A 13,987-nucleotide genomic window follows, 5' to 3' on the forward strand; every position below is an offset into this window, starting at 1 on the left:
ACCTGCGGAGAGAGACACAGCAAAGCGCCAATCAGTAGGGCGCCCGGGTGGCTGGGAGCGTGTGTGTCCTGGCAGTGCCCCGTGCCCCACTCCCGGAAGCAACCCCCCTGGCGGCGTGTAGTACGGCTGGGACAGCCCGACCCCTCCGGTGTGGGGCGCTTTCGCCTCCTCCCGCCCCCCCCCTTTGTCCCTGGGGCGGCCCATCCCCTCCTCGCAGCCCCCCTCCCCCCCGGCTCGGTGGCCGACGAGCGCCTTACCTGCATGAGCACCGCTCCGACGGTGGATCTCCCTACGCCGAACTGGTTCCCGACGGATTGGTAGCTGTCCGGCGTGGAGAGCTTCCAGAGGGCGATGGCCACCCGCTTCTGGAGGGGGATGACGGGTCTCATGCGAGTGTCCCTTCTTTGCAGGGCAGGGGCGAGCCACTCGCAGAGCTCCAGGAAGGTGTCCCTCCTCATCCTGAAGTTCTGGGTCCACTGTCGGTCGTCCCAGCGCTCCAGGACGATGCGGTCTCACCAGTCGCTGCTGGTGTCCAGACGCCAGACGCGGCGGGGCACACCGGTGCCGGGGCGCCGCCGCGGCTCCTCCACGGCCCCCAGGGCGGCCAGGTGGAGAGGCAGGGTTCCCCAGGTGGTGCCAGGCAGCCTCCAGCCATTGCTGGCAGGCTTGCAGCAGCAAGTCCAGAAGGTGCAGGGCGAGCCATGGCTCCATGTTGCCACCTGCGGCGGCCCCCCCCCCCCCGAAGGGAAGCACGGACACAGACGGGCACAGAGACCGACGCTTTGCTGTCCCTCGGTGAGGTTGGCAAGGAAGCAGGAAAAGCTGAGAACCGGCTGTCCGGGGGGGTCCCTTTAAGCACGAGCCTCAGATAGCCTCAGACAGCAGCCACACAAAGCAACTACTGACCTGATGCCCTGCCAGAACCGGTTTCAGCCGCCCTTAAATGCCCCCCTGCGTCCAATCAGTGTGGACGCGCTAGTTCGAATGAGCAAAACGCTAATTCGAACTAGTTTTTAGTTCTAGATGCGTTAGTTCGAATTAGCTTAGTTCGAATTAACTAATTCGAACTAAGTTAGTTCGAATTAGCGCTGTAGTGTAGACGTACCCTCAGCTACCCCCTGAATCATATTGATTATGTGTAGCACCACTGTAAAAAAGCATAATATAATCGCAATAGCTCAGACTGCAGCACTCTGAATGTACAGAGTAACTGAAAAAGGGAATTACAGCCATCGAGTTCTATGATCACGAGGGAACACATTCCAATGCAAGGTTGTCACAGGTTAAGTAAAGGTGCAAATACAGATGCCATTACAGCACCTCAACATTCACTCGCACACAGCTCTGTGAGCTGCAGCTTGTTCGGTCATGAAAAGGGAATGGGTCCAGTCAGACCCAAGCCAAACCCTGCCCTGTTAAGGAAAGTCATTGTGATCATTAACCCCCATGTCACATTACCGAATTGGAGGGAAGCAGCCAGATCGCTGCTGCACCCATAGGTGGGGGTGCTGGCCCCAACAATGATATAGAAGGGGGCCATGTGGGGTATTGAATGGGAGCTTGTTGTTTGCTGATCCTGTGTACACTGTTTATGTGAGTGTATAATGTCTCTGTGTGTAGATAGGAATCTGTGTGGAAGCTGAATATTTCTTGGAATGTGGTTAAGCATTGCTATGGACAGGCTGAGTAGCGAAGCCCTGTGGAACAATGGCACTTGATGGCCCAAAGACACACCTAAAGCAGGAGGGCAGAGACCCAAGAGCTGCCAGCAGAGAGAGGCTGAGGACCAGGTGACCGGCTGAGACCAGAAGAGGCCAGGAAGGAGGTATAAAGAGGCCATGTGGTCGATGCCATTTTGTTCTCAGCTCAGCACTTCATCCCAGAGGCAGCATTGCAGGGATCGAAGAGCCTGGAAGACCTGTGAACCCATCCTGATGCTAGGATGTGCAACAAGAACTTTTAAACCAGCAGCTGTAACATCTCTGCTAGAGCCTGCATCGAGGACTGGGAGATTCGGTGCATGTAACGTACTGTACTTTAATAACCTTACTCTCAGGCTTTTCTTTATTGTAATAATAAACCTTTAGATATAGATTCTATAAAGGATTGGCCCAGCGTGATTTGTGGGTAAGATCCAGAGGGTAAATTGACCAGAGATTTGTGGCTGGTTTCCTGGAACCGGACAGAACTTGTTCGGGGTAGGTGGGATTGGGTGCTAGGACCCCCCACCTGTGTATAGGCCCGGGGCCATCTGGGGCATGGATATTGCTGGGGTGTCGGAGGGGTTTTGCTTGGGAGGCTTCAGGCAGGTTGCTGAAGCGCTCTGTGGGACTGGTTTGTGGCCTGTTTGGAGAGGTCACCAGTCTGGGGGCTGTAAGGAGCCCCGGATTTGAGCAATTCACCCTGAGCGGACGCCCTCAGCTGTGCCCAGACACGGCCCGGTCCGTCACAGTGGCGTAGTCGGCAGGATCCACAGATCTTGGTCAATTGAGCTTTGGGATCAGGACCCCACGCTGTCTAAATTTGATATTTAGTACTGAGAGTTTGGTTGGGTAAAGGGCAGTCGAAATGAGTCAGTGCCAGTATGAGAGCCTAAGTAAAGAGGCTCTGAAGGATTTGTGCTCAGGGAGAGGCATTGCCTTTAGGAAAAGGGCTTCTAAACTAGATCTGGTAATGTTGTTACTAACCAGAGATGTGGATGAAAAGGAGCAGAAGCAAGCCAAGGAGGCTGCTGAAAGAAGGCGGAAGGCAGATGAAGAAATTGCTAAGAGAAAGCAGGAGATGGATCAGGAACTCGAGATGAGAAAAGCAGAACATGCAGAGAGAATGGCAGAGCATGCAGAGAAGATGGCCCTAGCCAAGGAGGAAAATGCTAGACTTGACCTCCAGCTTAAGAGACTAAAAGAACAAGAGAGACTGTATCCTCCTGAAGGTTCAATGTATAACTCTGTGGGTATGCGGTATGCTTATGATATGGCAGACGTATTTTACCCAGCTGATGTGATGACCCAACCCCAAAGCATGTATGAACGCAAACCTTTTGTGTTACCTGTAGCTAACAGGGAGGTTTGGGAAGGGGGTGCATGTGGGTATGGAAAGTTTCCTGGAGCTGGTCAGTCTCCCTGTAACCAAGGGGAAAGTGTCTCTACATGTGTGCCTGTGGCAGACGGCTGTGTGTCTGTGCAGGGGGGCAGTGAGCCTGTGGGTGAGGGCCCGTCTGATGCCTCAGAGGTGAGGCTGGAATCAGAACCAGGGCAGGAAGAGCCCAGAAGTCAGGGAAGTGTTTCTCTGGGGCAGTATGCTAACATCTTTATGGCTGACCTAGAACAACGTTTCCTCAACTCCCGTCCCCTTTCACCCCTCCTCTACCTACGGTACATCGATGACATCTTTATGATCTGGACGCATGGCCAAGAAACACTGGAGATATTCCACAGAGATTTCAACAACCTACACCCCACCATCAACCTCAGCCTGGACCATTCTACACGAGAGATCCACTTCCTGGACACCACCGTACAAATCAACAATGGAAAATTAGACACCACTCTCTACAGAAAACCCACCGACTCATACAGTTACCTACATGCATCCAGCTCCCATCCAGAACACACCACGCGATCCATCGTCTATAGCCAAGCCCTTCGATACAACCGCATCTGCTCTAATCCCACTGACAGAGACCAGAAGCTTCAGGATCTCTACCAAGCATTTATAAATCTCAACTACCCACCCAGAGAAATAAGAAAGCAAATTGAAAGAGCCAGACGAATACCTAGAAACCATCTACTTCAAGACAGACCCAAGAAAACCAACAATAGAACACCACTTGTCATCACCTACAACCCCCAACTTAAACCTGCCCAACACATTATCAATAAACTACAGCCTATATTGGAACAGGATACCATACTCAAAGAGGCTCTGGGAGACAGACCCATAGTCTCCTATAGACAACCACCTAACCTCAAGATGATTCTTACCAACCACCACAGGACATACCACACTAATACCAACCCTGGTACCTTCCCTTGCAACAAACCCCGTTGCCAGCTTTGTCCACATATTCATTCTGCTGATACCATTATTGGACCTAACCAAGTGAGTTATAAGATCAAGAACACATATTCCTGCGCATCCAGAAATATAATCTATGCTATCATGTGCCGAAAGTGTCCATCTGCTATGTACATTGGACAAACATCTCAGACACTTCGCCAAAGGATTAATGCCCACAAAACAGATATCAGACAAGATCACAAAGAGAAAACAGTTTCTTGCCATTTTAACCAGAAAGGACACTCTCTAAATGACTTAGCCACCTGCATTCTGCTACAAAGACCTTTTACATCTGCACTTGAAAGGGAATCCTCTGAACTGTCATTCATGTTAAAATTCGACACTTGCCAACAAGGACTTAACAAACATTTGAACTATCTCACCCATTACCAAGATAGTTTCCCCAATTATCACCTCTAATACCATTAACTCACAAACATCCCACTCTCCCTACCTCTAATATCATCAATTCACAGACACTTACCTTCCTTCCTCCCCCCGCCCCCCGCATCCCCCTCCTGTTCTGCAATGTGATTTGTCCTTTTCATATTTGTTCATTTTTTTTAATTGTATCCTTTGGTATATATGGTTGTGACTACTTTCTTCCACTATTTGATCTGAGGAAGTGGGTCTGGCCCATGAAAGCTCATCATCTAATAAACCATCTTGTTAGTCTTTAAAGTGCTACATTGTCCTGCATTTGGCTTAGAGAAGGCATTCAGGAGAAAGCTCTGCCTGTAAAAGGCAGCAGCTTCTTGTGTGAGGCACTTGTTGTAGTGCCTGAGGGACAGAATTTGTCCATTAGCAGTGACTCCACTGACTTGGGTTTAGGGAATCCCAGTGTGGAGGGTTGTGGGGAAGTCTCAGAGGGACCGAGGGTTGTTCCAGAGGAGGCAGGAACAGCCAGAGAATTGGAGCAGGCTGATAACCCAGTGACTGTGTGTGACCAGCTTGCTGGGAAGTCAGTGTGTGTGGGACAGGATTGTTCCCAGGTGAAGGAGGAGAGTGGGAAGTTAGTGTCTCAGATTCAGGAGAAGGGCTGGGTAGCCAAGTATGCAGAGCAGAACAGCTGTGTGGTCACTCTCCCTAGGATGCAGGAGATGGCAGTTATGCTCCCATCTCTGGACACGGTGGACACTCATACTCAATCAGGGAGTTTGATATCTGGTTCCATGTGGAAACAGAGGTTAGAGAGGGACAGAGGAGAGACTTGGGAGTCTACAGCTTACTGCTGTTACCCCACTGAGTGGGGGAAGGGGGAGAATTCCAGGGCCATTGTGAGCCAGGGAGTCACGCCCAGCCAGCCCTTTGTCTTGGTCAGGCCGGAGGTTTCAGGCCTGGAGCCCAGAGGACAAGGGGGAGGGGCAGGACCTGCTTTGACAAAGATTTGCAGGTTGAACCTGAAGGGCCAAAACTGCAATGGTGTGGGGCCAGCCTGGCCACCCAGGAGCAGGTGTGCATGAAACTCAAGGGGGTCCACTGAGACCCCCGACCCTGAGCCCTGAGCTTACAATGGCCATACTGGGTGAGACCAAAGGTCCATCTAGCCCAGTAGCCTGTCTGCCGACAGCGGCCAACCCTAGGGACCCTGAAGGGGATGGACCGAAGACAGTGACCAACCCATTTGTCTCGTGCCATCCCTCTCCAGCCTTCCACAAACCTTGGGCAGGGACACCACTCCTACCCCCTGGCTAATAGCACTCCATGGACCCAACCTCCATGACTTGATCTCACTTCCCTTTAAACTCTGTTCTAGTTCTAGCCTTCACAGCCTCCTGCAGCAAGGAGTTCCACAGGTTGACTCTTTGCTTTGTGAAGAACAGCTTTCTGTTACTAGTTTGAAGCCTGCTACCCATTCCTTTCCTTTGGTGTCCTCTAGTCCTTCTTTATGGGAACTAATGAAGAACTTTTCTGTATGCACCCTCTCCACCCCACTCCTGCTTTTAGAGACCTCTATCCTGTCCCCCCTCCGTCTCCTCTTTTCTAAGCTGAAAAGTCCCAGTCTCTTTAGCCTCTCTTCATATGGGACCTGTTCCCAACCCCTGATCATTTTAGTTGCCCTCCCCTCTCCCAGCCTCTCTCTTCCCCTCTCCCACCTCCTTTTCCCAGTCTCCCCCAGTTTTGTTCAATAAAGAGAGATTCCATTTTTGAACACAATTGTCCTTTATTTTGTACATCAAGAAAAGGGGCTAGGGAGGGGTAAGTGGAAGGAGGTGAGGGAGGAATGGGGTACGAGCCCCCGATGGGGAGGACTGGGCTGGCTCTGCAGGCTCCTTGGGGTGGAAGCTCTCCTGCAGCCCCCCAATTGCCTCCTCTCCCCAGATGGTAGCCTGCAGCAAGTGCAGCCGGGCTGATGGCCGAGTGGTGTGATGTGCCCAGTGTGGGCACTCCGGGCACTCCAAGACAGGACTGCTTTGCAAGCGGGGCACCCCTGAGAACTGTCTGTCCGGGGTGGGGGTCGGGACCCTTTAAGCACAGCCCTCGGCTAGCCTGAGGCAGCAGCTCCACGCTCTAAGTCCTCCTCTGATGCCCTGCCGGCACTGCTTCCGGCCATCCTTAACCCCGGTTCAGGGTCCACTTAATGTGGACATGCTAGTTCGAATTAGCAAAACGCTAATTCCAACCAGTTTTTTAGTCTGGATGCGTTAGTTCGAATTAGCTTAGTTCGAATTAACATTGTAGTGTAGACATACCCTCTGACACTGCACGGTTATGACTCTCGTATTGTAACAGGCCTTTTTTCTCTCTTCTCCACAGCAGGAACAGAAGCGCCAGTAGTGCAACAGGCATCTGCCTCCCTGAACACCTTCCCCTCTCCCCCCAGATCCCTCTTCACCATTCTTCTGGCCTAGCCCTGCCTCTCTCCATCTCTAATCTTGCTACCTCACACTTCCCTCTAAGATCGCAGACTCAACACCAGCACCATCCAGCCATGTTCGCCACTCCACCCACGCTCCCACCACCACCAGCATTACTCACCAACAGCCTTGTGATACCAGGACACCCAGCAGGTAGGTCGTCTGCTTTTCACCAATTCTGGCCTCCAGTGCATGCACAGTGTTTACAGTGGTTCTAGGGGTTGGGCAGGCAAAAAACAACACAAACATCCCCTTCAGAATAGTCTCCTGAAACTGTCAAGAGCAGTGTAACTGGTGAGAGATACTGAATTAGCCCTGCATGCTGAGCTGAGGTTAACCTGCAGGACAATTGTATATTCCTCATTCTCTGACAAAAGGAAGAAGGGGAGAGGAGGTAAAACTATTATTACAGCTGGGATTTTCCATGGAGTTTAAGCACTCTTGAAACTCCCAGTCTAAATTCATGTTCTAATTTCAACACATTGCAGTCTGTGTTACTATTGCTGTTCTTGTTACCCCATGTGGGGAAGGGAGCACGTGCTCTTTGTAATAAGATTTAGGATGTTTTGCTAAAAATTAGTTACTTTCTAGAGGGGGCAAATTGTCCAATGATACATTTCCACCATTGCTCTGGTTTTGCCAGATATGTTCCACAAGGCGTACAGATAGTTCGGAATAGGAAGCCTAGTCCGAACTACCTAGTTCGTGCCCCGTGTAGCCGCGGGCACGGAGTCCGCACTAGCGGACATTTAAAAATGGCGGCTCCCGGCAACATGCAAATGAAGCCCGAGAAATTCAAATCCTGGGCTTCATTTGCAAGTTCGTATGACTACATTAACCACCCTAGTTCGAACTAGGGTGGTAGTGTAGACATACCCACACAGGCATATGGGTTGCAGAAGGAGCCAAGGCATGTAGATCCTGGAGGGTCTGTCTGCTCATCATGGCTGGGGAGCTGGTCAGGAAAGAGACTTGGCTGTAGAGATGAGTTTCTCAGGAGCAGGGGAAGAAAGATAGAGTCTCACATGAGCTCCCTCTCCTTTTATTGTGTCTGTATGGCCCCTGTGACTCATTCACCTTGTCACCAGGGAGCATGCCCAGACTGCTCTTTATCCAGCAAAGCAGCGGTCTCTGATGACTCATCACCATGTGCTCCAGCCTCAGCATTGCAACTTCAAACACACACACACACACACACACACACCTCTCTTCATTCACTCAGGGGAGAATGCAGTTTAAAGCAAGGTGGCTGAGAGTTGCAAAGATTACAGCAAGTTGCAAGGTTTCACAAAGGTTACAATGAGTTGCAGTTTAAAACCTTAGATCTTACAGTTTAGTGTATTTCCAGAAAATGCATGTGTAAAATCAAGCAGGCTCAGGAGGGGGCTTTTTTATGCAACAGTAACTTACTAGTGACCCCCACATGGGTTGCTTGTCAAGAGCTCCATGGATGACCCTGATGTATGCTAGCCAAAGCTTTCTGTCCTCAGTTTAAAAATGAGTAGTCTTGTGGCACCTTAGGGTATTGCAAATGAAGCAGGGATTTAAATATCCTGTGCCGAATTTGCATAAAAATGGACACCGCGCTTTGCCGACTCAGCACTTTTTCAGCAAAAAGCGGCAGTCTAGAGGGGGATCTGTTGAGAAAGAATGCCTTTTTCGACAGATCCCTTATGCCTCCTGCAAGGAGGTTTACAGGATCTGTCGAAAAAGGATTTCTTTCTCGGCAGATCCCCCTCTAGACTACCTCATTTTGCTGAAAAAGTGCTGAGTTGGCAAAGCGCGGTGGCCATTTTTATGCAAATTCGGCACAGGATATTTAAATCAAAGGCATTTGTTGACCTCCCAGGTAAACCTCATCCCAGGAGGCATACCTAGGAGGTCGACAAATGCCTTTGATGTCGACCGCGGAGCGTTCAGACTACCGTGCTGAGCCGACAAACAGCTGATCGGCTCAGCACGGCAGCCATTTAAATTTAAATGAAGCGGCGATTATTTAAATCGCCGCTTCATTTTCCTATGCCGGGTAGCCTAATCTACATGCCTCTGTCGCCAGATGCATACAGTCTAGACGTACCCTTAGGGTATATCTACACTACAGCACTATTTCAAATTAACTTAATTCGAAATAGTTAATTCGAATTAAGCTACTTCGAAATAAGTCATCTATACACAAAAACTATTTTGAAATAGCGTTTTGCTATTTCGAAATAGCACGTCCACACTGAGTGGACCCTGAACTGAAGGTAAGGCTGGCCGGATCCAGTGCAGGCAGGGCATCAGGTTAGGACTTAGTGTGTGGGGCTGCTGCCTGAGGCTAACTGAGCTCCGTGCTTAAAGGGACCCTACCCCCACCCCGGACAGACAGTTCTCAGGGTTTTCCGCTTGCTTGTCTACCTCGATGAGGGACAGCAAAGCAGTCCTGTCTTGGAGCGCCCTGAGTGCCCGAACTCGGGACACCACAGCACTCGGCCACATGGAGCCAGAGCTGCCCCTGGGCACACCGGTGCGTCTTGTGGGGTCGTTGCCATCAGCCCGGCTGGATTTGCTGCAGGCTGCCATCCGAGGGGGTCCATCGGGGGGCTGTCAGGATCCAGGAGGCCCTGCAGGAGAACTTCTACCCCAAGGAGCCCTCAGAGCCACCCCAGTCCTCCCCACCGGGGGCTCGTGCCCCATTCCTCCCTCACATCCTTCCACTTACCCCTACCTAGCCCCCCTTCCTGATGTCAAATAAAAGACACGTATGTTCAAAAATAGAAACTGGGTTTATTGAACAAAACTGGGGGGGGGGGGAAATGAACCTCTGGGGAGACTGGGAAAAGGAGATGGGAGAGGGGAAGAGAGAGGGTGGGAGAGGGGAGGAGGAAACCTGGGAGGAGGGAGCTGGAAGGGGGAAGCCAGGGGAAGAAGGGGATGGGGAAGCTCAGGGCTCAGGGTTGGGTGTCTTGCCAGACCAACTTGACTTGCATGCAAACCTGCTCCTGGGTTCACGTGTGGCCTTTGGTGGCCAAGCTGGCAGCTATCCTACCACAGACGGCCGCGTTCCTCCGTCTAGTGTGGAGATCATGGAAGTTGGGGGCATCCCTCCCAAACCTGAATAAGGTCCATGATCTCCACCCTGGACCAGGAAGGCACCCGCCTTCTCCAGCCCCTGTCAGGCTCCTGGGAACTGGCAGACTGCTCCTGGGGAGCGGTGGAGGGCTGGCTGCCAGTGTCTTGCTGGCTTATGTTTTGGGGCCACTGGGCCAGGGACTCCGGTGGCCACTGCTGGCTCTGGGCTGGCAGGCTTGGAGCTGGCACAGGCACTGTGGCCAGGGTCTACCCCTTTAATGTCTCCGGGCTGGGGGAGAGGAGAGTAAGCTTTCCTGGTTGTGCCCAGAGTGGCCACCAGGGCTCCCTGGGAAGGGCTGGAGGCCCCCTATTTCAAATTAAGTGTCTACACAGCACTTAATTCGAAATAGCTATTTGGAATTTGGCGTTACTCCTCGTAGAATGAGGTTTACTAAATTTGAAATAAGCGCTCCACTATTTCAAATTTATTTTGAAATAGCAGTTTGCCTGTGTAGACGCTATTAAAGTTAATTCGAAGTAACTGCTGTTATTTCGAATTAACTTTGTAGTGTAGACATACCCTTATGGGTACTTGTGAACATTTTACCCTTACAGATGAGCAAGGTCTTCAAAAAGTTCATTTTCCCCTCTCTGATTCTTCATCACCATCATCAACAACCATAGGCTCAACGCCCGTTGGTGTCCGATGCCTCCCTCACTATTTCCTTCCATCTTTCCCTGTCCAGTGCGGAGTGGCTTAGTTTCTGTAGACTAGCTCCGCACCAATCTACTGTATCATCTCCCCATTCTCTGTGGGGTCTGCCTCTCCTATTGGTACCATCCATTATGCCAAATACCAGGGTCTGAACTTTTCACTCGTCGTTCATTCTGCAGATATGCCCGAATAGCTGTAACTTCCATTGTATAACCTTCTGCAGTAGTGGTGAGGAGTCCTGTGGCACCTTAGGGTATGTCTACACTACAGCACTAATTCGAACTAACTTAATTCGAATTAGTTAATTCGAACTAAGCTAATTCGAACTAGTGCATCTAGACCTAAAAACTAGTTCGAATTAGCGTTTTGCTAATTCGAACTAGCATGTCCACATTGAGTGGACCCTGAACCGGGGTTAAGGATGGCCGGAAGCAGTGCCGGCAGGGCATCAGATTAGGACTTAGCGAGTGGAGCTGCTGTCTTAGGCTAGCCAAGGGCTGTGCTTAAAGGGACCCGACCTGCACCCCAGACAGACAGTTCTCAGGGGTTCCCTGCTCGCTTGTCTACCTCGATGAGGGACAGCAAAGCAGTCCTGGCTTGGAGTGCCCTGGGTGCCCACACTCGGCACATCGCAGCACTCGGCCATCAGCCCGGCTGCACTTGCCGCAGGCTGCCATCCGGGGGGGGGGGGGGGGGGTCAATCGGGGGGCTGCAGAGGAGCTTCCACCCCGAGGAGCCCGCAGAGCCAGCCCAGTCCTCCCCATCGGGGGCTCGTACCCCATTCCTCCCTCACCTCCTTCCACTTACCTCTCCCTAGCCCCCCTTCCTGATGTACAAAATAAAGGACACGTGTGTTCAAAAATAGAATCTCTCTTTATTGAACAAAACTCGGGGAGACTGGGAAAAGGAGGTGAGAGAGGGGAAGAGAGAGGGTGGGAGAGGGGAGGGCAACTAAAATGATCAGGGGTTTGGAACAGGTCCCATATGAAGAGAGGCTAAAGAGACTGGGACTTCTCAGCTTAGAAAAGAGGAGACGGAGGGGGGATATGATAGAGGTCTATAAAAGCATGAGTGGTGTGGAGAGGGTACATAAAGAAAAGTTCTTCATTAGTTCCCATAATAGAAGGACTAGAGGACACCAAAGGAAAGGAATGGGTAGCAGGCTTCAAACTAGTAACAGAAAGTTGTTCTTCACAAAGCAAAGAGTCAACCTGTGGAACTCCTTGCAGGAGGAGGCTGTGAAGGCTAGAACTAGAACAGAGTTTAAAGAGAAGTTAGATAAAGTCATGGAGGTTGGGTCCATGGAGTGGTATTAGCCAGGGGGTAGAAATGGTGTCCCTGGCCTCTGTTTGTGGAAGGCTGGAGAGGGATGGCACGAGACAAATGGCTTGGTCACTGTCTTCGGTCCATCCCCTCCAGGGTCCCTAGGGTTGGCTGCTGTCGGCAGACAGGCTACTGGGTAGATGGACCTTTGGTCTGACCCAGGACGGCCATTCTAAGCTCAGGGCTCAGGGTTGGGGGTCTCACTGGACCACCCTGATTTTCATGCAAACCTGCTCCTGGGTGGCCAGGCTGGCAGCTCTCCTGCCCAAGCCGGCCACTTTCCTGTGCCTAGTGCGGAGGTCGTGGATGAGGTCCACGATGTCCGCACCAGCCCAGGCGGGTGCCCGCCTCTTCCGGTCCCGGGCAGGCTCCCGGGAGCCGCCAGCCTGGTCCCGGGAAGAGGGGGAGGGCTGGGTGACAGCGGGTGGCTGGCTCAAGCCGTGCCAGGTGCAGGGTCTGCTGGCTGGGTGCTGGCAGGCTTGCACCTGGTATGGGCACCGTAGCCAGCTCGTGCCCCTTTAAGGGGTCCGGGGCTGGGAGGGGGGCAGAAGAGTTTCCCTGGTGGTGCCCAGAGTGGCCACCAGGGAAAGCTGGGGAGGGCTAGCCTCCCACTAGTTCGAATTAAGGGGCTACACACCCCTTAATTCGAACTAGTTAATTCGAACTAGGCTTAGTCCTCGTGGAATGAGGTTTACCTAGTTCGAACTAAGTGCTCCGCTAGTTCGAATTAAGTTCGAACTAGCGGTTTGCATGTGTAGCGCCTATCAAAGTTAATTCGAACTAATGACTGTTAGTTCGAATTAACTTTGTAGTGTAGACATACCCTTATAGACTAACCGAAGTGTTGGAGCATAAGCTTTCGTGGGCAAAGACCCACTTCGTCAGATTCATCTGATCAAGTGGGTCTTTGCCCACGAAAGCTTATGCTCCAACACTTCGGTTAGTCTGTAAGGTGCCACAGGACTCCTCGCAGCTTTTGCATATTCAGACTAACACGGCTACCCCTCTGATACTTCTGCAGTAGATTCTCTTTTGGCTGTATCTTCCTATAGAATTCCTCGTTGGTGACCTTCTGCATCCATCCTGTTCTCAGGGTCTTTCTATAACAACTCCTCTCGAACGCCAATATCCTTCTCTTCGAATCTTTCGTTATCACCCATGTCTCACATCCATACAACATGCTGCTAAATACACACGTTTTCAAGATGCTCAGCTTCATTCCTAAGCTAATCACTTTACTTTTCCAGATCTTATCCATCGCCTTCAAACTTGCTCTTGCTTTCGCTATTCTAGTCGCTATTTCCTTCTTACAGTCTAGATCATACGTCATGTTGCTCCCTGTACTGGGGCCCGTTCGCAGGAGCACCCCACTACAGTCAGGGCTCCAATTCCCAGACCAGGCCCCGGGGTTCCTCTGGCCCCTGCGGGGCCCCAGTTGTGATTCTTACTAGGGACGCTCACTCCGGAGTCACCACTGCGCGGTGCCCCTGCTTCCCTGTGCACTCTCTCTAACCTGAGTTGATCGTCAGTTAGCGGGGAAGGGGGGTCTGGGCCCTCCCACTCTCCAAACCCCAGCCCAGGACCCTAGGGCGGGGGAACACTCGGTCCCTTGTCCTGACTGACGGGGCTGCTGCCTGAAACTCACCAGCCCTCGGGCTTTCCACGCCTGTCCTGAGCTACTTCCTTCCCTGTTGACCCTCTGTGAGCGTCACTTCACCGGCTCTTTCAGCTCACCCAAGGTGTTACGCCACACTCTTGGTCCGTCGCTGTCCTCTAGGTCCAATCTTCGCCCTAGGGAGAAAAGGAGGCGCCTGCCTCGCCCCCTTGGAGTCTGCTCCCTCTTCCTCCTCCCCCCGGGCATCATTCCGCTTCTTATCGTCCCCGCTGCCAGCCGCGGGGCTACTATTAATGACGTCACAGGACATTCCTCCCACCGGGTCCGCCCCTCCGGGCCTTTCACGTCTGGCACGGGCGTAGCCCT

At 52.0% G+C, this 13,987-nt stretch overlaps 1 protein-coding gene across 1 annotated transcript in view; it reads left to right on the forward strand.

The window, feature by feature from the left end:
- Positions 1-13,987, forward strand: part of LOC102450345 (autism susceptibility gene 2 protein homolog) — a 437,768-nt gene that overhangs the window by 241,423 nt on the left and 182,358 nt on the right. The window contains exon 4 of the mRNA XM_075916845.1: positions 6,817-7,070. Coding sequence (XP_075772960.1) covers positions 6,817-7,070 — 254 coding nt within the window. The remainder of the gene's footprint in view (positions 1-6,816; positions 7,071-13,987) is intronic.

Source organism: Pelodiscus sinensis, unplaced genomic scaffold (genome assembly GCF_049634645.1).
Source record: "Pelodiscus sinensis isolate JC-2024 unplaced genomic scaffold, ASM4963464v1 ctg36, whole genome shotgun sequence".
Classification (NCBI taxonomy): Eukaryota; Metazoa; Chordata; order Testudines; family Trionychidae; genus Pelodiscus; species Pelodiscus sinensis.